The sequence below is a fragment of the Schistocerca nitens genome, chromosome 8 (genome assembly GCF_023898315.1).
Source record: "Schistocerca nitens isolate TAMUIC-IGC-003100 chromosome 8, iqSchNite1.1, whole genome shotgun sequence".
In the NCBI taxonomy this organism is placed as follows: domain Eukaryota; kingdom Metazoa; phylum Arthropoda; class Insecta; order Orthoptera; family Acrididae; genus Schistocerca; species Schistocerca nitens.
In genome coordinates this window covers 418,900,038-418,924,467 of record NC_064621.1, presented here as the reverse complement: position 1 = coordinate 418,924,467, position 24,430 = coordinate 418,900,038, and the positions used below count along the sequence as shown (strand labels likewise).

At 38.0% G+C, this 24,430-nt stretch overlaps 1 protein-coding gene across 2 annotated transcripts in view; it reads right to left on the bottom strand.

Moving 5' to 3' along the window:
* LOC126198872 (protein AF-9) overlaps positions 1–24,395 on the bottom strand; it is a 104,742-nt gene extending 80,347 nt beyond the window's left edge. For both annotated transcript variants that reach the window (XM_049935473.1, XM_049935474.1), the window contains exons 1-2: positions 24,171–24,395; positions 9,050–9,227 (exon numbers count right to left, since the gene is read on the bottom strand). In XM_049935473.1, coding sequence (XP_049791430.1) covers positions 9,050–9,227; positions 24,171–24,182 — 190 coding nt within the window. In that variant the 5' untranslated portion in view covers positions 24,183–24,395. The remainder of the gene's footprint in view (positions 1–9,049; positions 9,228–24,170) is intronic.
* Between the last annotated feature and the right edge of the window lie 35 nt (positions 24,396–24,430).

The window sequence follows — 24,430 nt, the reverse complement described above, 5'->3', positions numbered from 1 at the left end:
TCCAAGAGATGACACCTTATGTTTAGTTAGTAGCATCTTTGGAAAGAACACACACCAAGTTTCAGCCATATTGGTTTATTTCTTTGTGTTTGGCATGTGTGTGAATCAAGGAAGTCGAGTTTTGTCAAAAAATGGACGAAAAATAATTTCGTGTGATGATTAAACATTACTTTATGAAAGGCAAAATGCCTCAGGAGACTAAAGAAGAGAAGCGTGATAAACATTACGGTGACTCTGCACCTTCGATTAGAACAGTTTATAAGTGGTTTCAAAATTTTCGGAGTGGCCATATGAGCACAAGTGATGCTGAATGTTCTGGACGCCCTGTGGAGGTTACGGCTCCAGAAATCATTGATAAAATCCATGATATGGTGATGGATGACAGAAGAGTTAAGGTGCGTGAGATTGCTAGTGCTTTGAGCATCTCGAATGAATGGTTACATAATATTTTGCATAAACATTTGGACATGAGAAAGTTACCCGCAAGATGGGTTCCGTGATTGCTCAAGCTTGACCAAAAACGGAATCGTGTGAAGCGTTGCAAGGATGATTTGCAGTTGTTCAGGAAGAATCCCCAACTCCAAGTGTTGTTTCATCACTGTGGATGAAACATGGATACATTACTATACTCTTGAGACCAAACAACAGTCTAAATAATGAGTTACCAAGGGAGAGTCTGCACCAAAAATGGCGAAGACCTTTCCTTCGGCCGGAAAGGTTATGGCGAGTGCCTTTTGGGATTCGCAAGGGATAATCCTCATCGACTACCTGGAAAATGGTAAAACTATTACAGGTGCATATTATTCATCGTTATTGGATCGTTTGAAAACCGAGTTGCAAGAAAAACGCCGGCGATTGTACCGTAAAAAAGTCCTTTTCCATCATGACAATGCACCAGCACACACCTCAGCGGTTGTGGTCGCAAAATTAATGGAAGTAGGATTCCAATTCCTTTCACATCCCCCCTGTTTTCCAGAGTTGGCTCCCTCGGACTACTATTTGTTCCCCAATTTGAAGAAATGGCTGGAGGGACAAAGATTTTATTCAAACGAGGAGGTGATTGCAGCAATTAATAGCTATTTTGCAGACTTGGACAATTCCTATTATTCGGAAGGGATCAACAAATTAGAACAGCGTTGGACGAAGTGTATAAGTCTAAAAGGAGACTACGTTGAAAAATAAAAAAATGGTTTACCACAAACACGTAAGTAGTTTTTATTTTTGCACTGATTTTTCAAACACCCCTTGTACTCATTTCAGTCAAGTACCACACTGGTAGATCCTTTGTTTGCTGGATAATGATGGAGTCATCAGCTTTTAGGGAATGTAGAGCCTGGAGTTCTGCAGAGGACAGGTTAGGGTCATGTTGTAGAGACCTGAGGAAGGGTTGTGAAGCAATGCTGGATGGGAGGCATTCTTGAAAGGCCTCTAAGGGATGATTTCGTGGTACTGGTGGTGGATTAAGTTGGGATTTGGCCTGAACTGTCAGAGGCATGGTTCAATGTCAGGTTTGCTGTTGGAAGGGTTTTGGGATTGAGTTGCAAAGTGATATTTTCCACAAATATTACGTTTGAAGGAAAGTAGGTCCACCAAAGCAGCATGATCCAATGCACGTTTAGGGCTGAAAGTGAGGCCCTTAGATAATACAGATAATTCAGGAGGGGAGATTGCTTTAGATGAGAGGTTAGAGACACTGTACTGTTGTGACTTGTTCTTGGAATTAGGGGTTATTCTTGATATGGGAGGCAGTGGTGAAGGCTGTGGGATGTTTAGGAGGTTGGCCAAGTTCGGTTTGTAGGAGAGTAGTGATGGTTGGTGGTGTGGCTGTTTAGGGAGCTGCAGAGGGACAGGTTCATGTAATTCAGGAGAAGGTGGGATAGCTTTTTGAGGTGAAGTCTGGCACATTGTTGCAGCTTGAAGTTGGCTTGGCAGATGATACCATTCAAGGAAACATGCAGATCACTGCAGAATTTTGCAGAAGAAGAAATGTGTGCTAGAGTGGAAATTTGCTGATGAGGTGTATAGGTCACAGATTAGCCAGGTAAGAGCAAGAGATTATTGTATTTGAAACTGTAAGAGAGCCTGGTCCATCCAGAAACAGAGACTTTCAATGTTAGACCTTTTGGAGTAACTCAAAGGGACAAAGCAGTTTTCAAGAAACAGAATGTGGGAGCTTCGTTTTGATAGTGCAATGGCATGTTTTTGAAAAGAACAGATATAAAATGAAACAACTTATGGTAATTCAGCCATTGGTGGAGTGTGCTCCCGGTGAAATATTGGCGGTTGCTGTAAATATTACCTAGCTGAATTACTGTAAGTTGTTTGAAAATTGTATACACCAGGAGAAACTCAGGTTTCACAGGGATATAAAATGAGATGGGATTCATTACGGTAAGAGAGGACAGTTTGGAGAGTTAGAAATCGTGGGGGTGGCAATAAGTAAATAAATAAATATGCAGAGGTTGGAAAAGACAGAAAAATGGAAGAAAAGCAAGGAAAAAAAGTCAGAAAAATTAGAAACATTCGTAAGAAAATCATCAATAAGATGTAATGAGTGGGTGATCTATATGATATGAAAAAAAAAAGTGATTGAAAAGGAAAAATTCAATTTGAAAGTCAAGAAAACAAATTAAATTTTAAAAATTATATATATATATATTAGATATTTAACATCATCTAGGCATGCATAAGCCTGAACAGCTACATTCTTCCAGCTGAATATATTGTGATGGTCCTGTATCTCGACAGTGGTGGAAGGTTATGTTAAGAGAAGTGGGTGAGGTGAGAAAGGCGGCAGGGAAGTGGAGGGATAGGTTTGGGGAAGCCTGGCTGACAGTTGAGAGAGAGAGAGAGAGAGAGAGAGAGAGGGGGGGGGGGGAGGGGGGGGGCAACAGGTGCAGGGAGCATAGGAATGTGGCAATGATGAGCTTGTTCTGGATACACGGATGTGGAACAGTCAAAGTTGCTTGTCAAGAGGGGGTTCAGTTTCAGAAAAATGAGGATCTACTAGCCAAGGCGGCAAAGATGCCCTCAGAGCCTGAGAAATATGACAACTTCAGAGTATATCCCAGGACTGTTTGAGACAGCCAAGCCTCTAGTTAAAAACTATCAAGAACAATACTTTCTCTGAAGAGACCACACATGTAGCAGACAAACATAAGCAACCAATTATTGAAAGACAAAAGACATAGTGGTTGAGACGAAAAAAACCTTGACATGGAATTAAACAGTAGATGAGCGTGGGCACTTCTCAAGATCCTCAGAGGTGATCCCACAAAACCTAAAAGCAACGTTTCAGAAATGACTGCAGATCAAAAGTCCAGCCAACTGATGCTGAAAAGAAAAACTCATCAGGACTCGAGAAAACATTTTATGGGACATGGGAAGCAAAAACCATTTCCGCAAAGAAGAATTTTCACAAGTGTGTTTGAAATGGATTTCTCCAGCACTGAGCCCAACAGGGCATTTAGTGTCAAACAGGAGGGTTCTGTACCTTGGAACGATAACACTGAAATGACTCTTGGACATGACGAATATCTGTGACGCCAACTTGCAAATGCTGAAGATATGGAGGAGGGCAGTGGTGTCACTCTGCTGAAACCATTAAGAAAACCAAATGAGCCAATGAATTTCTGATTTGTATCATTATCATGCTTTTAAAGGCCTTAAAATGAGTGACGGTCCACCACATCACAAACATCTTGGAAGAAAACTTCTTTTACAAGCAAGCTGATTTCAGACCCCGGAAATTGTGTACTGCCCAAGTCTCAAACCACACATGAAATACAAAGAATGGTGCTGAGGAAGAAGATTATGGAGGGGCCTACATTGATCTGACAGCTGCATTTGGCACCATCGACTACAGTAGGTGACTGATTAAGTTGTATGGTCATATGGCCTTTTGTCTGTTATGCCTGGCTGGCCCAAGTGATTCTACATCAGTTTCTGCAAATAAGGCAACGAGTGGAGGACTCAAGAATAGTACAATGTGTTCACAAATGACAAGTCAATGTCAAATCATATCAAATAATTGTTACACCTCCCAGTACAGAAAAGATAAAAGAGAAAGTGGCACAGACTCTGAATTTAGTCAGACAGTATTATGACGCTAACCATTTGCAGTTACACTCCAGCATGACACAGTTCTTACCTACCCGTCGACATCCCAGGCATAGTGTGAATGGTGAGGTGAAACCCAAAGCACTGTACACAGTTCACAGATATAGACATGATTTTCCCAACATATGAGCTGCACTATATCACCAAAAAAAGCAGAAATCTGTACCAGAAACATCACCTTTACTTTCCTGATGAGCAGGACATGGAGTGACAATTCACAAAGGCATACGTCTGTTACAGCCGTGTGTGTGTGTGTGTGTGTGTGTGTGTGTGTGTCAGCTGTTGACTAAGCCACAACACGGAAATAAAATGAAGACTGCAATACATGAATCAGTGTGGATTGGTATAGGATGATGAAAAAAAATGAAGTCCCATGCTTCTTTACAGAGCGTAGGGGAACGATGCGGGAGACCCGCACCGCCTTACCAGGCAAGGTCCTAATGGAGGTGGTTTGCCGTTGCCATCCTCCGACCGTAATGGGGATGAATGATGATGATGACACAACAACACCCAGTCATCTCGAGGCAGGAAAAATCCGCGACCCCGCCGGGAATCGAACCCGGGACCCCGTGCTCGGGAAGCGGGAACGCTACCGCGAGACCACGAGGGGCGGACTGGTATAGGATACCTGAAGCTAATTATGGTGCAGCAGATGCCCTATGCCATATTTGAAAGGAAGAAAGGGACAGTGAAAGGAGGAAAGGTAAGGACTGGAACATGGAATGTGAGGACACTACTACAAGCAGGAAAGATAGAGAATGCAAAACAGGAGATGAAAAGGAACAGATTAGATGCTCTTAGTTTGTGTGAAATGAGATGGGGAGAGAATGGGGAGATTATAAGCTCTTTTACTCAGGGGAAATCAAGAGTGGTAAAAACGGAGTAGGAATATTGATAGGGCAAAAGTTATAAGGTAATGAAGGTACAATATATTGATGGAAGACTGATGATGGTGTTAATACAGGTATATATGTCAACCAGCCAGCATAGAAATGAGGAAGTGGAAGAATATTATGAGAAAGTACAAGAACTCATCGAGAAAGAAAATAGAAATGCCTGTGTTATCATCATGGGGGACTGGAATGCAGTGGTGGTTGAAGGAAGAGATGAAGATGAAGTAGGAAAATTTGGATTAGGAATAAGAAATGAGAGAGGTGAATGACTCATTAGTTTCTGTAAAGAAAATTCATTAGCAGTGGGTAACACATTATTTGAACACCACAAAAGGAGACGTTACACAGGGATATCAAATTTGAATAGGGAAAGATATCAGTTGGACTACATCCTGATACAAAAAAGGTTTAGGAACTGTTTGCAGAATGCTAAAGCTTATCCAGGAGCGGATATAAATTCAGACCACAACCTAGTAATGGGAGAAATACAAATTAAGTTGAAAAAAGTCTGGAGAGGTAAAGCAAAGGAAAGACTAAACATAGAAAGACTCATAGACGTAGGAAAGGCATCAGATTTGGAGAACAGATTTATGGAAAAATGGCAAAGAGGTAGTGTTGATGAAAGTGTTAATGACAAATGGATAAAAATGAGGGAAGGACTCATGGACTCTGCCAAAGAAGAACTAGGAATTACGAGTATCCCAAAGCACCAGGAAAGAATGGATAACAGAAAACATGTTGAAAAACATCGAAGAGCGCAGAAAGTGGAAAAGTGTAGAAACTGAAAAAGGCAAAAAGAGGTACAGGAAACTGAATAATGAATTAAGAAGAGAAACTGAAGAAGCAAGGAAAAAATGGATGAAACAGAAACGAGACAAAATAGAGAAAATGAAGAAAGAGGGAAAGTATGAAATGATGTATAGACTGGCTAGTGAGACAGTTTTTTAACATAAAAGAATGAGGAATAACATGGAAATAGAAAGAGCAGATGGTACTCTAGCGGAAGAACCATAGGAGGTTTTGAAAAGATGGCAAGAATACATTGAATGTCTGAATAAGGGGGATGAAATGCAAAGCGAAATTAAGGTTGAAGAGGAGCAATATGTGCCGGAAGATGGAAAGGGATTCACCACCTTGGAAGCAGAAGTAGAAAAGGTGTTGAAGAAGATGAAGAATAGGAAGGCATGTGGAATTGATGATTTGCCAGAACTGTTGAGGAGTCTGGGAAACAAGGCAAGAAAAGAAATAGTCTACCTCTGCAACAAGATATATGATAAAGGGGAATGGCCTGAGGACTTCCTTGCAACAGTTATGATACCAACAGAGAAAAAGAGAAACACTAAAAAATGTGAAGAGCATCAGACCATCAGTCTAATTTCTCATGCAGCTAAAGTCTTGCTGAGAGTGTTGAATAGAAGGCTATATGGCAAGCTGGATAGAGGCAATGCAGAGGAGCAGTTCGGAATTAGAAGAGGAAAAGGAACAAGAGATGCTATTGGCCTGTTCAGAACTATAGGGGAAAGATATACGGAAAAAGGTAGAGAAGTATTTGCTGTTTTTATAGATTTAGAAAAGGCTTTTGACAGAGTTCAGTGGAACAAGTTGATGGATATTTTGAAGAAGAAAGGAGTAGATTGGAAAGAGAGATGACTGATAAAGATTCTATATTTACACCAGAAAGTAAGGATAAGGATTGGAAATGAAATGTCAGAAGGAAGTAGCATTGGATGAGGTGTTAGACAAGGTTGTTGCCTTTCACCACTTTTGTTTAATGCATACCTTGAAGAGATTATTGCGAAAGACTTAGGCGGGAAAAGAGGAATACGTATTGGTGGAAAGAGAACAGAATGTATAAGATTTGCTGAGGACATGGTGTTAGTGGCAGAAAGAGAGTGGACAGTGAATAATGTGCTCAAAGATCTGAATGAAGCTTGTGTGGAATATGGGATGCAAATAAACACAGAAAAAACAAAGAGTATGGTCATCACTACAAGACACAGATTGTCTAATATTAAAATAGGACAATCTACCATTAGCCAAGTAAGTGCATTTAAATATCTTGGAAGCACAATAACTGAAGACTTGAGATGTCACCAGGAGGTGAAAACTCGAATTGCCATAGCGAAGGTGGCATTCAACAGAAAGAGGAGACTCTTATGTGGCAAATTAGGTCAAGATCTAAGGAAAAGGGTTGGCAAATGTTTTGTCTGGAGTGTGGCACTATATGAGGCAGAAACGTGGACGCTGAGACGAGAGGATGAAAAAAGGTTAGAAGCATTTGAGATGTGGGTGTGAATGGAGAGGATAATCTGGATGGAAAGAGTGAGTAATGAAACAGTATTGGAAAGGGTTGGTGAGACAAGATGTCTGCTGAAGGTTGTCAGAGAAAGGAAAAAGAACTGGTTGGGACATTCACTGAGAAGGGAGTGCTTGCTAGCAGATGCTTTGGAAGGATTGGTTTGTGGGAGAAGACTGAGAGGAAGAAGGCGATACAAGATGATAGACGACATAAAGGGAAGAGGAAATTATGCAGACCTGAAGAGGATGGCAGAAGACTGGACAGCCTGGAGAACTACCATGTGAATACCTGCCTTTTGGCAGAACACTGATGATGGTGATGATGATGATGATGATGATATGCCCTACATGGTCTTCACAATGGACCTCCTCACGTGTGCAAAGACATGAGGAGGGAAGCCTCTAACAATGCATGGCTGACAGCCTATTGTCCAAGAAAATATTTTGTGTGTGCGTGTGTGAGGATGGGGGGTTGGGGGAGTGTGGGGGATTGGGGGGGGGGGGAAGGAGAGGTGGAGGAGGAGGAAGAGGGGGAGGAGGAGGAGGAGGTGTGAGTGAGTGAGTGAATTGGAGAATCTAATGCTTTTTTTAGGCAGAAGATATGAACCAATCACATTTGTTTTCTATATAGAGTGTGCCAGAATAACTTTCACTCATCTGGCTATTATGAATTTTAAGGCTGCTCACTGATTTTCGTAATTATTTAGTGAACGTAAAAAAACTAGACGTGCTGGCAGATTTGTATGTAGCAAACCCAAAGCTTAAGCGAGGCTGTAATGTGACAATTTGGTTGTAAGTTGGCGAAGCCAAAAAATGTTAATGGAAGAAAACTAGGTGCTCTGAGACTGACATGCAGTATAGCCCTATGTCTAGGTTAGGTTAGAATGTAACAGTTTGGTGGTGAGTGGCAGAAAACTAGTTATGCTGACAGACTAGCCTGTAGCACAGCCCAACATCCATGTTAGGTTGGAATGTGACAATCTGCATGTGAGTTGACATAGCTAGCGAATCTCAATGCAAAAAAAAGATTGCCGTAATAGACCGATGTGCAACGTAGCCCAAGCTGCCAGAGATGGTGGTCATGTGTGCACGAGGTCTGCCTGCTTGTGTGAATATGTGTGTGTGTGTGTGTGTGTGTGTGTGTGTGTGTGAGAGAGAGAGAGAGAGAGAGAGAGAGAGAGAGAGAGAGAGAGAGATATTTTCCTGCTCTGAAGAAGGCTTTGGCTGAACGCTAATGTGTAAGTGTCTTTTCATTGTGGCTGTCTGAAACTCAATCTATCCTTTCCTTATATTGCTGATATTCTAACCTGGAGCTTCCATTGTTTTATTTCCAATTTTGAAGAAAACTGTGTCAGTGTGTTTACATTCTAACCAAATGGAACAAAATACCAGCTAATTTATTTACAAACAATAGAAAATACAAACGACTCTTCTGATTCACTATTGACAACCAAATCATGGTTCATTGTATTCAGTTCCCATCGTATTATGCAAATTATTACCAAGATCGACACCAACACAACAGCTGCTGCTATCGTGCATGCAGTTTTACACAGTGAGAGAGAGAGAGAGAGAGAGAGAGAGAGAGAGAGAGAGAGAGATAGATATTATTTAAGTTACTGGATCACCATTGTGATAAAAATGTCATCCAATTCACTTTTCGATACAAGTATCGGAGAATAAAGTATAAACAAATTTGAGATCACATTAATACTAAATAATTATGTAAAGACACTTACCACGGATAGGTTTAGGAAATGTTTCATGCAAATGGAACACTACTTTTTCCACAAAATGCTGTATCTCAGCATTATCTGTACCTCGCACAAACACTTTCCAATCATGAGTGAAGCCTTCTGGTGTGCGTTTTGCACGAATGGATGCCTCATGGCCAATGTCAAATGATACTCGCACACACTGCTGACAAAAAGGAAATAATGTCTCATTAATGGGAAAAAGAGGTACGCCTTGTATACCACACTACATTGTCTCTCAGAAAATACTGACTGGCAGTGATGAAGGTACTGGGAGAAGAAAGTGCTGACCCTCAGTTTACTAAGGATTACTCTGACAAACAAACTGTCGTATTTTAGAATTCCCCACATGCTGGTAAAAATAGCTCTCCATATGTACCACTAGAAGGCATTGTCTATTGTATAAATGGTTTAGTCCTCTTGTATTGATGTTATTGTCTTTGGATTTGATCAAACATATAACATGCAAATAACCCAAAATATGTTCTTGTGGATTAGCACTTTCTTCCGTTGACTCTTTCAATAGTTCTTGGTAATCACATCAGATACAACTGTGGAACAAATGTAATTTTTTAGTTACTACTAAGGGAAGTGCCCATGAATATAAATATAAATGAGAATTTATTAAATATCTGTATTACATCAGTGTGCATATAGATCAAATGTTCATATAATTCACAGTGTGTTCTTTCTACTAGTATGATGTCTAATAAATTGCAAAGTCTACTAGGGTAGTCTTTACAGACTGCCTACTATCACAAGATAGATAATCTCTATTTCATAATTTGACTAATGTTGGGCTAGTAATGTGTGTGTTGGAAACAGAAAGGTCACAGGATCACTGTGGACCACAGAATATTTCCATCAGCCTTTAATCTAGCTTAACCTCTAAATGATGTGAAAATTCATCAGGAATGACAGATGGTTTCAGCTTCAAGATTAAACTGCAGACTCCTTTTTTATTACTGGGGTAGAGTAAGCACACAAAAGATGGCAAAGCAGTGTCCAGTTAGAAGATTTGCACCTGGCAACTGTGCCACATAGAATTATCATTATTATTACCTGCCTACTGGCTTTCTAATTGAAGGGGCATTAAACCATAAATTTTCCTTCCTGTATTCTATGTCATAGAATTATTTCATCAAGCAAGAAGCAATAAGCATAACTGTTTTGAAGTTTGGCTGGTAGAGTGTTCCATAGAGAGAAAAAAAGTTTTTGAAGCTAGCATTTTTATTTAAAAAATGCAGGGCTTTACAACATTACTGGTATGTAAGTTCTCTCATGAAAAACCTTGGCAAATACAGTAATACGAAGAGTACTAAAGTTAAACTGTAGCCTCAACTGATGATGACATCTGGAAGATAATGTGGAATGCTCATTACATTACTTTGAAGGTTTGCTTTCAAAGTGACATGATACAAAATGGGTGAAGTATTTTGTTAGGTGCACAAAATTAAGGAATGGAGAATTTATAAGAAAAGTCACGTATGGATATGACTGTTACATTAGCATACATCACATGACAGGTTTCGTGGTTTGCATACAAATGTGTCAGATACTGTAAGTGATTTCTCACATGATTACTTAGCAAAAGCATTCACTTTGTCCACAACTTTATCCACATAATAATGGTGGTTTGTATCAGACCTCTTTTAAGATACACATGTTTTTGAAGGCCAAGCTAAAGAACAAATTTGTAACACAATTTCAAACCACTGGAGGTTACACAAAATACTTCACTGAAAGTTTTATGTTCTTAACTTACAATTAATTTTAAGCTCTGGGATCCTCATCTGGATTGCACACTCATCTGGATTGCACAGTGTTATCAATACAACACAACTGTTGCTTAAATTAACACATAGGCTATACAAGATTAAGGAACTTTCATTCTAAGCAACAATTCTACTGGTAATACTATGCCCACCAAATGACTACCCCTGTGATCAAGACTAGCAATCGACATCTATGTCGCAGGTATTTGGTAGTTCAAGGTGTCATTTTTAAAATAAATAATAGCCATGGAGTTCTACCTCAAAACAATTTAAGAAAAGGAGGAAGAGTACTGTTACTAAATGATAGTACAATGAAAACGGGAAGAGGCAAACAGAAGCTGCTAAACATAATAAAAGAAGAGCACAGTCCAAGGCTTAGGTCCTAATGTAAAGCATATAAATAGCTTTTCAGAATACTGTAACGTATTAGAGAATGTTTCTGTATGTCCATCCTTTTGTCTCGAGGTCTGGGGGACTACAGCTGTTCATTATTGTAAGAAAATGGAACACCTACAGCCATCCTAATGATGTCCTCCATGTGTTGCTACAGTTTCGGCACCTCAATGCACCATGTTCAGGCATTAGTTCCTGAAGATGGTGCACTGAAGCTGGTAACTACACAATAAATGGCATCATAAAGATGGCTGTAGGTGTTTCATTTTCTTACAGTACAGAATATGTGAATACGAAGAATATCAGAACTAACAATCTACAGTCACCAACAGGAAAGGTTTTAACCTTTACCAAGTAAGTGGCACACAGTAAAATTGGGTCAGGTGAACCTATTGAGAGTGATTTTGATCTTTAATGTAATAATACTGTAGCATGTGACATCATATGGAACAGTACATAGATGGAACAGTACATTGGCAATTTTTGTTTCGCTTCTACATTATTTTTTGGGATGTTAATTGTGTTTACAGACTTACTGGTAGTGTAGTTTGAGGTTTAGGTTAGGTACGAAGGTGATAGTTTGCTTGTTAGATGGTGTAGCTGATGAACAACTCTAATTCTTGGTATTGCAAATTTTGGATTTCAAGTAGTGGTTAATATTTGTTTTGATGATATCAAGGGTAAAACCTTTTTGAAAAGATCTAAATCAAACAAAAAATGAAAATGGCTATATTTTATTGAGTAATAAACATACTGCACAATAATCCCTACTGGTATTTTGCAAACCTAAAGCACTAATGAACAGCAATTGATTACAGAATGGTAAGATGCAGAGTAAAAATAATTATAGTACTTGAAAGAAAATAGCTCATCAGGCTGAAAGTCAGAGATATAGATTAAAAAAGAATTTAATTATTAATAATAATAATAATAATAATTTTATTGACAATCAGCCTTTACGGCAGTAGATAACATCACACGTATAATACAATACAATTGATAAATTAAAAAGAAACAACAACAGGCTTGTTATTAGTGTCACAGTAATATATTACAGTTGAAATATTCATTTATGTTGTAGAATAGGTGGGTGACTAACCAGTCTTACAGTTAAACTTAATTATTCTAAACTTAAGATGGCACTAGGGAATGAAAAATGGGAACCAGTGTACAATGCAAAGTGAATGCAAAAAGGGGAATATTTCTATAAGTTATTCAGTAACATTTTAAATGAAACTTGTCCTTTAGTTAAAAAAGTAAATAAAGCTGTAAACCACAAAGCCGAGAATCTCCCTTCTGAAATTATTGAACTGAGGGAGAAAATGAAAGATTGCTATATACTTTTTAGAGATACTAAACTACAATATTTCCCAACAAAATATAAACTGCTCAGAAAAACATACAGAGAGTCATTGACTAACCTAAAAGCACAGAAATATGCCTCTGAAATAAGGAACTCTAGCTGTATCAGTAAAACTGCCTGGAAAATAATGCATAAAGAAAGTGGGAAACAGAATTCCTATGAACACAGCAACATAACATTAAAAGAAAATGGTGAAGAAATAAATGACCCAAAAGAAGTGTGTGAGAAATTTATACAAAAGTTCAGTACAGTTGGTACAAATGAAGTTCATGTCAAGCCACAAAATTTTAATCTTGGAAAATCTAGCCAGTCCTTTTATATCCACGGCATTACTAAGACGGACGTCCTGGCAATCATATCAGCACTTCGACCAAAAATGTCGTGTGGCTATGATGACTTTTCACCTAAACTGCTAAAGGGATGCAGGGATGAATTGGTGAAACCCCTGACTCACTTGATAAATACCTCCCTCAGAAATTGAGTATTCACTGACCTTTTGAAAATTACTGAAATTATACCAGTGCATAAAAAGGGATTAAAAATGGACACTAAAAACTACAGGCCAATATCATTAACCTCAGAACTAGGCAAATTGTTAGAGAGAGTAATACTAAATCAAGTTGAATCATATTTCACCAAACACAATCTGTTAAACAACCTACAACATGGATTTAGAAAAGGGAGATCTACTACAACAGCAGTAGCATCTTTTATACATGAAATATTAAATAAGCTGGACAAAAGTGACAACGTAATAGGCACTTTCCTAGATATGAGTAAAGCCTTTGATACTGTGAATCATACCATTCTTCTGTGTAAGCTAGAAGAGTGCGGGTTGAGAGGACTAGCCTTGAAACTACTTCCCTCCTATTTGAAAGACAGGAAACAGTGTGTGAAGCTAACTTATCAAAATAATGAGCAGCTCCTAACAACCAATTCAAACTTCAGGACACTTCAATGTGGCGTGCCTCAAGGAAGCATTATAGGGCCTTTTCTGTTCCTTGTATATGTAAATAACTTATTTGAACCCCAAAATTGCATGGTCATAAGCTATGCTGATGACATATCCTTCATCAGCTGTGACAGTGATATGCAGTCTGCAGCTAACAGTACCGAGATCAGTTTGAATACTCTGTCCGCATACCTTACAGCAAACAAGCTTCTTGTAAATAAAGACAAAGCGGTACTAATGAAGTTCATCCACAGTTATAATGCTGCCATAACTGATACTGTATTTACATCCCCATTGGGTCTTCCATATGCAAATTCACATAAATTTTTGGACATCGTTGTTGATGAACACTTATCATGGAAGGAACATGTAGATAATATTTGCAAGAAAATCATTAGAAATGTGTATCTACAGAAATGGGTCTCATCCTTCTTGGACCATGATACTTTAAGGCAAATATATTTAGGGTTAATTCATCTGCACCTTCAGTATGGTATTGAGATATGGGGTGGGGCATGAGCAGTTCATATAGATAGACTTTTTAGATTACAAAAAAAGGCAGTAAGAATAGTAGCCAAGGTAAAGAAGAGAGAGCCTTGTAGAGACATGTTTAGAAAATATAAAATTCTTACGGTGTACTCCGTGTATATACTGCAGACAGTCATATTCGTGAAACAAAATCATGAATTTAATATGAGAAACAGTAATGTACACAACTATGATACACGGGGAAGGGAAAATTTTCATAGAATTGTGACCAATAAAAAGGGCAACGGACCACAGCCCACACAGAATGGGAGCAATTTTCTACAATGCACTACCCTGTGAACTCAAGAAAGTAAATCTAAATATGCTAAAGAGTAGACTGAAGCAATTATTAATAGAAAAGTGCTGTTACTCTATAGAGGACTTTAAGTTGTAGTGCCATCTTGGAAAACAGTGTATATAGACAATGTCTCCGATCTATCAGTGCTATGAAAGAATGTAATTATACACTGTATTGTGTGTACTGTACTATTGTAAATATAAGCTAAATTGTGTTACACTGTAGAGGAATCTACTTATAGTGCCCTTTTGAAAAATAATGTGTACAGACATGTGTCTGATCCATATATTGTTATGAAAGAATGTAAATGTTTTACTGTATATGTGTATTGTAAACTAAATTTTCCTGACAATGTCCGAAAACTTTTTATTATATAGACAGAAAATAAATAAATAAAAATTATTTGTTTGAATGCTTGTTCAGGTAATTCTTGTACAGAATGTGGTACCTTATTAAATAATTTGTGCCCTGTAAGTTCATAGCTGTTCAATGATTTTGATAGTCTGTGATATGGAGTATAAATACAACTATCCCTCCTGTGCTGTAACAATGTACATTTTCTCTACATTTTGCTTCCTGTAACTTCTTTTTTGTTTAAATTAAAACATAGTATATGTGTAAGCTTGTTACAGTCATGATTTTTTTGTTCATAAAACAAATTTACAGTGTGGCTTATATTAAGAACCAGTAATTACCCTAACAGCTTCCTTCTGCAGCATAAAGATAATGTGCACACAACTAGAGCTCCCCAATAAAATAATACCATCTGTCAGTATGCTTTCAAAGAAGCAAAAATAGGCTCTTCTAACATACTTTTTGTGTACACAGTCCATAAGTCGCCTTAACATAAAAATTACTCTTGACAGCTCACCACTAATGTATTGTACATGATGACCCCAAGATAATTTGTTGTCTAAATATATTCCCAAAAACTTCCCTTCTGCAGCATAAAGATAATGTGCACACAACTAGAGCTCCCCAATAAAATAATACCATCTGTCAGTATGCTTTCAAAGAAGCAAAAATAGGCTCTTCTAACATACTTTTTGTGTACACAGTCCATAAGTCGCCTTAACATAAAAATTACTCTTGACAGCTCACCACTAATGTATTGTACATGATGACCCCAAGATAATTTGTTGTCTAAATATATTCCCAAAAACTTACCATAACTAGAATCATCTGATGGATGCTTGCCTTTCAGACTAAAAATCATGTGCTGTGTTTTGTTATCACTGTACTGGACATTCTGAATGATGGCAAATCATTGATCATTATAAGGAACAAAAAAAGAGCCCAGTATGATCCTTGTGGAACACCTACCGTAACTTGTTCTATACCTGACATATTCTTGTCAACACAGACAACTTGCCTTTGGTTCTGTACATATGATTTTAATAGTTACGGGTGTTGCCTTCAGTACTATAGAATTCCATTTTTCCAGAAGTGGTATGTGCTCCACAGAGTCAAAGGATTTAATTAGATCACAACAAATCACTTGAGCAAAGGCTGTATCTTCTGACACTCGATGTATATATTTCAGTACATAGTCTACAGCATAAATAGTTGACAAGTTTTTCCTAAAATTATACTGTGATTCACTAATTGTTCCTAGATTTTCAAAGTAAACAGGTAACTGTTGATAAATTACACATTCCATTTCTTTAGAAAAAGCTGGGACTACAGAAACTGGCCTGTAACTTGAAGGTGAGTCGGTACCTCCTTTTTCATACAGTGGAACTACCCTAGACAGTTTCAGCTCATGAGGAAAATATCCCTCAAATAAAGGACTGTTTATATAATATGTTAAAGGATACATAGTACAATCTACTACTTTCTTTAATATATTGCAAGATATGGCAGATATATCTACTCTGTCTAAAGGTTTTCACTGTTTTACTATTCTTGGGACGAGACTAGGTGAGACCTCGTAGTAAGCAGACATAGCTGATGGTTTGGCAATAGCATTTCTTACTTCTTCAACTGATTTAATAAAATAATCATTGAATGTTTGGGGAGATACATTAATTCTCTTGTTTCTTTCATTTTTTGCAAAAGTATTTATTAGTTTCCAATACTGCTGAAACTGTGTTTTTTTGGCTTCCACAATGGCTTCTCTAATGATAGATTCCTATACTTAACATAGACTAATCTGGCATCTAACAGAGACTCCAGTTTTTCTAGAAATACACTGGTGATACTCTTAGGTGACCTGTACCAGGACATTGTTAATAACTTAAAACTATCAATAACTATGCCAGTAGCTTTAAAATTCTATTCGTCCCACAAATACTCTAAATCCAACTTATTAATGGAGCAATTGAGTTACTCTTTCATATAGATTGCTACACCACCTCTTATATGCAAGTTCACCCTCGATAGCCCACTGTTAATTCAAGGAAAAAATATCAAATATATTCTCTTGTCGAAAATTATTCACCAAAAATTCTTTCTTTTTTACTCCTTGAATGTTCAGGAAGCAAATCTTAATCTCAAAACTGTTATTCCCTTCAGACTGAACGTTTTGGTGAGAAGCTATAGTATCTCTCACACTACTTATCTTATGGGCTGCTTCATCTTGCTGCATCCCACTAAAAAAACTCATTTAGGCAGAGAGGAGACACTGTTTTCCACTTACCAGCAACACTTGACCTTGGTTCTACATGGTAGGTTATGGCACTTAAAATTTAGCAGCACGATCAGTATGTCCTGTCACAGATTATACAAATAAAGAGGGAATTACATAACAAATGTATGAATGTAAAAACCAAAAAATGTTGTGCGTATGAAGAAAGCAAAAGCAAAATGGAAATAAACAACTATTAAAGAGATGGTGGAAATTTCAAACAAATAATAACAGAAAGGTGGTAGAAAATGCTGAATTACATAAAATTATTCAGATATGTCTTTGAAGGGACATGAACAGGTACAAAGCAAAATGTAGCAAGAGAAAGAATTGGTAACGAGAGTATTAAGAAAATAGAGCAGAAACTTATATTGGACAGACATATTTCAACAGCTGAGAGATAGAAAACAGGACAAGCATTCAAAGTTTTCTTTGAATGTTTATACTGTTCAAGGGATGACTTTGAAGCACAGACAGTTAATATATAGAAAATAACAACAATCTGGATGTTATGTCAGAGGAGGTTACACAGCCATTCAAGCAAGAAGGAAAGGAAAGACCCTTGGGGATGATTGTATTGAAACAGAAATACTTGAAGTTGGAGGCAAAGTAATGTAAAAGACCCTTGCAAAATTGTTTACAGAATGTCTGTGGACAAAGGTAAATCGACAAAACAATAAACAACGCTGTAACTGTTCTACTTCACAAGAACGCATATTAAACATTTCATCCTTCTTTCCATAAAGTACAAGACTCTTATTACAAACATCAACAAATCTGTAAAAAATGTCACTGAACATTATTGAAGCAAAGGAAAAAGCTACTGATGCTGAAATACATCTCACAGCTGTTACAGTTATATAACCATTACTTTGAAGAAAATTACCAGTACTGTCTACACTAAAATTAAATTTAAACCAACAGACACACATAGACCAGTAAGCAGGGTACTCTGTGCAGTTCCCTTCACTGCTTTATTGTTTATTCTCATTGGACAATATGTCAACTCCAAACTCTTGATCAGTTTATTCCCACCTACCTATATCTATGATGTAATTAAAAAACACTGTTGAGTATAAATAAGTGAAGGGAACTGCACAGAACACCCTGCTTACTGGCCTGTGTGTTTGTTGGCTGTATGTTTAATTTTAGTGTAGACAGTACTGGTACTTTGCTCAACGCAATGGTTGGATAACTGTACCAGTCGGGAGGTGTATTTCTGCATCATTACCTAGCTTTGAGAGTTTTAATGAAAGGTGATCTGCTGTCACCAGTTCACATCTCCAATGCAGCAATTTCCATATTTATAACAACAAAAATAATCAATTATATTAAGTTTCTTATTCAGCTTTTCCTGTGTTTTACTAGTACCATATTTCTTAATTTTTGTGCCTGTTTTTCCATTTAAGAGGTATAGTCTCACATTTTGGAAGTGTAATTTCATTCAGTCTGTAGCACAGTATTTGCTCTCTTATTTTGTTTTGAAGACAAGTGTCCATTTCCTGTGTAAGCCAGTCAGTCAGGCCCTTCACTTAAGAGGTTTAATCTCGCATTTTTAACTCTATGGATAAATTCAGGCACTCTGTAGAGTAGTTTCATTTTTTATGAACAGCCAGCCACACATATTATTAAGGCTCAGCTTCCATTAGCGAAACACTGAGACTGTAGCAAGTTACATATCTAAGTTTCTGTCTGCTTTTGTAGTTTACTTCTTCAGTCAGTGCTGCTGGCATGGGTAGGATGTGTGTACACTGTGTGAGGGTGCAGGAGGAGCTGACACTGTTCACGAGTAGAAGAATGCTAAGGTCAGCCATCTTCAGGCTGCGCTCTCTGAGTGTAGTGGTGGCAGAGAATTTGGCATGTCACATGGAACATCCCAGGTGTTGGTTGGTTCGCCCGTGGGCTCTTCTGTCAAGGCCCTCCTAGTGTACCCGATGCATTGCATCCCCTCTCACAGCAGGCTAAATGGTCTGTAGTAACCCTGCATCCCTTGAGGTGGAGGGCAAATGTGGCGGCTGACCTTATGGACTTGTCTATTTGACCTGTGAGTGAACATGTGGCTGTTTCCTCAGTGGGGTCTGAGCAGGCTCACACGGGCAGTGGGATGCTAGTTTTTGGGAGCTCCAACATAAGGCAAGTTATGGATCTCCTTAGGAATATAGCGTTCAGAAAGCCAGTGTGCACTTGGTATGCCTGCTGGGGGAGTGGGCTCATATGAGAGCATCCTTGCCTATGGCTATCGAGCGTGCAGGGTGCAGTCAGCTGCAAGTTGTGGCTCATGTCGACATCAACAACGCCTGTCACATGGGTTCTGACGCCATCCTCAGTTAGTGCAGGTGGCTGGTGGAGCGATGAGGCTGCTGGCCTCACACATGATGTCCACGTAGAGCTTGCAATTTGCAGCATTGTTCCCATAGTTGATTAGGGTCCTTTGGTTTGGAACCAAGTGGAGGGTCTCAACCAATAGCTTCGTCAAATCTGTGACAGTATTGGGTGCAGATTTCTAGACTTGCATTATCAGGTGGGGATTTGTAGTACTCCCTTTGACAGGTCAGGGGTGCACTACAAAATGAAGCAGCTACTTGGGTAGCACACTACTTGTGGAGTACACATGGGGTTACTTAGGCTATGCGGTAGTTTGAGGTACTCTGATGAACACTCACATTTGGCATGCAGAAAGGGAAGTCAGACCACATTCAGGGTAAAACCACTTTGACTGTTAAAACTTTATCAGTAAATTGTCGCAGCATGCATAACAGAGTTCTTGAATTTGCTGCCCTCCAGGAAAGTTCTCTCACTCAAGATATTCTTGGGACCGAACATGAAGTACAAAGCTCTGAGATATATAGCAAGCCATAGAATGTGTATCAGAAAGACACACTAGATGTCATAGGAAGGGTTCACTGTTGTTGACAAAAATATTGTCGCCATTGAGGTCAAAGTCGAATGTTACAGTGAAGTTATCTGGGCACATATAAACAGTCAATACGAGACCAAATTAATTGTTGGATGTTTTTACTGGCCACCAAAACAACTGTGACAATTTTACAGTCATTCAAAGAAATTCTATGGTCAGCAGCACATAAATACTCAGATCATGTAATAACAGTTGGAGGTGACTTTAACCTACCGAGTATTGGCTGGAATATCTATGTATTCATTGCGGGGGAGGAGGCGGTAGCCTACAGACAGTCAGTCTTCAGAAGTTCTTTTGAACACATTTTCTGAAAACAGTCCTCCGCAGCTAGTTCGGCAACCCACATATAATGCAAATATGTTAGACAGCCTTGCAGCTACAAACGGGCTGGACCTTATTGACAGCATATGTATGGAGATGGGGATTAGTGAGGAAGCAAAGGCTGTGGCACTCTTGGTTCAAAATAGAACACACAAATGATGAAATGGAAATTTTAGCAGAGATTTGTGTGTCTGTGAAAAGCTCTATGTACAAAGCATACCATCGTATACTTGGCAAAAGATCTGACTGAGAACCTGAGGAAATTCTGGTCCTATGTAAAATTGCTAAGTGGGTCTAAGGCTTCCATCATGTCACTTGTTGACAAATCTGGTGTGGCTGTTAAGACAGTAATATGAAAGCTGAAGTTTTAAATTTCACATTTAAGAAATTGTTCATGCAGGAGAATCGTACAAACATAGTGTCATTTGACATTGAACAGACTCTCATATAGAAGAGACAGTAATATGCATCCCTGGCATATAGAAACAATGGAATAGTTGAAAACAAATAAGTCACCAGGTCTAGATGGAATCCCAATTTGGTTTAACAGAGAGTACTCTATGGCATTGGTTCCGTACTTGGCTTCCTTTTATTGTGAATCTCTCACCCAGCACAAAATCCCAAGTGACTGTAAAAAAGTGCAGATGACTCTTGTATATAAGAAGGGTAAAATAACAGAACCGCCAAATTACAGACAAATATCCCCAAGATTGAGATTGCTGTAGAATTCTTGAATGTATTCTCAGTTATAATCTACTTAATTTTCTTGAGACTGAGAAGCTTATATCCACAAATCAGTGTGGTTTTAGAAAGCCTCACTTGTGCAAAATTCATCTTGTCCTTTTCTCTTGATATATACTGCGAACTATTGATGAAGGGCAAAATGTAGATTCCATATCTCTAGATTTCTGGAAAGCGTCTGACATGATGCGACACTGCATATTCTTAATGAAGGTACAAATCATATGGAAGAGGTTCCCAGATATGTGAGCGACTCGAAGGCTTCTTAAGTAATACAACTTCAGCATGTTGTCCTTGACAAAGAGTGTTCATCAGAGGCAAGTATACTGTCAGGAGAGCCCCAGGGAAGTATGATAGGGCATTTATTATTTCACATATACCTAAATGATCCGACAGAGAGGAATCAGTGGTTGTTTGCTGATGATGCTGTGGCATATGGGAAGGTGTTGAAGCTGAGTGACTGTAGGAGGACACAAGACGACTTACATAAAATTTCTAGTTGGTGTGATGAATGACAGCTAGCTCTGAATGTAATAAGATGTGAATGAGTAGGAAAATTTAACCCAAAATGTTGAAATACATCATTATTAGTGTCCCATTTGACAAAGTCACATCATTTAAATATCTTGGCATTACGCTGCAAAGCGATATGAAATGGACTGAGCATGTGAGGATTGTGGTAGGGGAAAGTGACTGGTCGGCCTTCAGTTTACTGGGAGAACGTTGGGAAAGTGTGGTTCATCTGTAAAGGTGACCGCATGTAGGATGCTAGCAAGAATTATTCTTTAGTACTGCTTCAGTGTTTGGGATCCTTACCAGGTCAGATTAAAGGAAGATATTGAAGCAATTCAGAGATAGCCTGCTAGATTTGTTACCGGTAGGTTTGAACAATATGTAAGTGTTAGGGAGAGGCTTTGGGAACTCAACTGGGATCCCTGGAGGGATGGTGACATTCTTTTTTACGAACACTGTTGAGGAAATATAGAGAACCGGCATTTGAAGCTAACTGTAGAAAGATACTACAGCTGCCCACATAAATTCAACCTAAGGACCACAAAGATAAAGATATGAAAAAGCTCATTTGAAGACTTAAAGACAGTCATTCTTTCCTCAATTTATTTTCAAGTGGAACAGAAAAGGAAATAACTACTAGAGGTACAGGGTAAAATCTGCCAAGCACTGTATGGTGGCCTGTGGTATATGTAGCAGATGTATAAGGTGGGTAGATGCCTTTAAAAAAACATGTTTGCCATGGAAAGGTCTAGGGAAGGTGCTTATAGAGCAGTGAATGTGAAATTGCTCATAATTTATAATTCAGTCACCCATTCATAAATTTTTATTCAAACTGATTTCATCTAGGCCTACATGTTTATTGCTTTCTGGAAACATGCCCTCTTGTGTATCTAAAGCACGTCATATGCATCGACAACAATAATAGAAACAATTAAGTCATTCATTGCAAGCATTTGACACACACTCATATGCACATATTAATTCAGATAAATGAAATTCACATAATACTGAAAAATGAAAATTCAACTGTGATTTTCATAAGTATCACTGTCACTTCTTCTTCACTTTTCCTGTTGTGACAACTGTTATGGAAAACTTCTCAATGGTAAACACTATTAATTTTTTACATTTACCTATATAATCTACAAAGTGAAATTCACCGTTTTACAGATACATGCCATTCCACAATAATAAACATATATCTTAAGGCTTGTGTGTCTTGCATAATATGTGCATTTTGTATATAGCACAGTGAAACTAAAGCCTATAAATTATGTCCAGTTCATACCGAAAGTGACTGATAGTGATCTTTACATAAGCAATGTTCTAGTAAATGTAAATTATGTGGGAGTAAAACTGTTCTTGTCAATTATTCAGTGTTTCGACTATTCAGTGAGTGCTCTCTTTAACTCCTAAATTATTTACATAATAATGATCTTCACAGATCAAATTGTTGCCTCTTTCCATAAGTTAGTTTCTTACTTGTACCACAAATTCCCAAGCTCTCAGAAATTAAATGTGTGAGCAAGTGAGGTATATTATGTCATGTTTGTGTAAAACTGACAAAAAGAAGGATCGGCCTAAATAGAGAAAAAGGAGTGAAGATATCTTTCCTGTTACATTTCCAAAAAAAAATATTTACAGAACAAAAATGCAGATGACTTTGCTGCTGAAGAAATGCCTCCTGGTATGTTGAATGTCTATACTGTCTATTATTTTTTATTTCACTTAGTGGAGCACAGTAGGATTTTTTCCCACAACAGAACTTTCCTGCTTGGATTAAATTATCAACTTGCTCAACTCTGAGCAGTAAGCCTATCCATAAAAATTGTCATCTTTCTCTTTGTTATGATGTCACTACTCATCCACTTCTCCTTCACCAAAAGAATAGTGTATACATATAATTAACCTATTGAAAAGAAGCGATAAATGCAAGTTGTTATTATGCTATCCACTATGTTCCGAATGTTTTAATGATGTCCTGTGATCCAGTGTTGGTTGAAAATATATACAACTGTTCATCCAAAATACGAATGGCGAAAAAAAATACAAAAAATCAAAATTAGTTGTCACCATTAGATCTGAACTAATGGTATTTAGCGCACAGAATTTTTTTTTTCATTGCTTTAGTCTACCAAAATGTGGTGGGGGATGGGTTATGGCTCAAAACACGGTTTTGAACTTACGGCCTGAATAAAAACTTAAACTCTCTGAACAACACGAAAATCATTTCCTTTTCAAAGATTTTTGTGTCACTGTGTAACTCTATCGCATACAAATTACACTGACAGGTCGACTCTAAAGCAATCGCTATACACGAGGCTCTTCTGCGGAACATAGTTGTCGCTGTGTTGCCTTTTACACCTAAAAACTGAACATTTATTTTCATTGTGCCATACTTAACGAAACTGCCACACAATTGTGCGATTCTGACAGTACTGGGATTTAAAATTCCGAGAGACAATACGTAATTAAATTTTTTTACGTTACTTTGGGCTGACGGGTCAAAAATGTAAAATCGTTACGACTTTTTTTGACAATATCTAGGAAGTAATTCATAATGTGAAGTTGTACATGTATTTACCCGAAAAAGTGGCAGAAAATACCACAGGAAAAATCCAATCACGTGTATTCAAATTTAAATTTACGTAAAAGTAATTTTTATATTTCTAAACGCACCGAATATGCCATATCCTGTTTACACTGCTACTGAAAAGATCATTCTTGGCAGTCTTTGTATCCCTTGGTGAAAATTTCATGTAACAATTCATTACTCCGTTGTTACAGTCACATTGCAGTTTTACTAACTAAAAATATTTACATCCTGCCGCCCGCAATAGGCAAGGAAACATAACAATAACATCAACACGTAATACACAAACAAACCTCCCTACAACACAGAGCCGTTTTACTCGATTAAAATTTTGAGCGATAGTCTG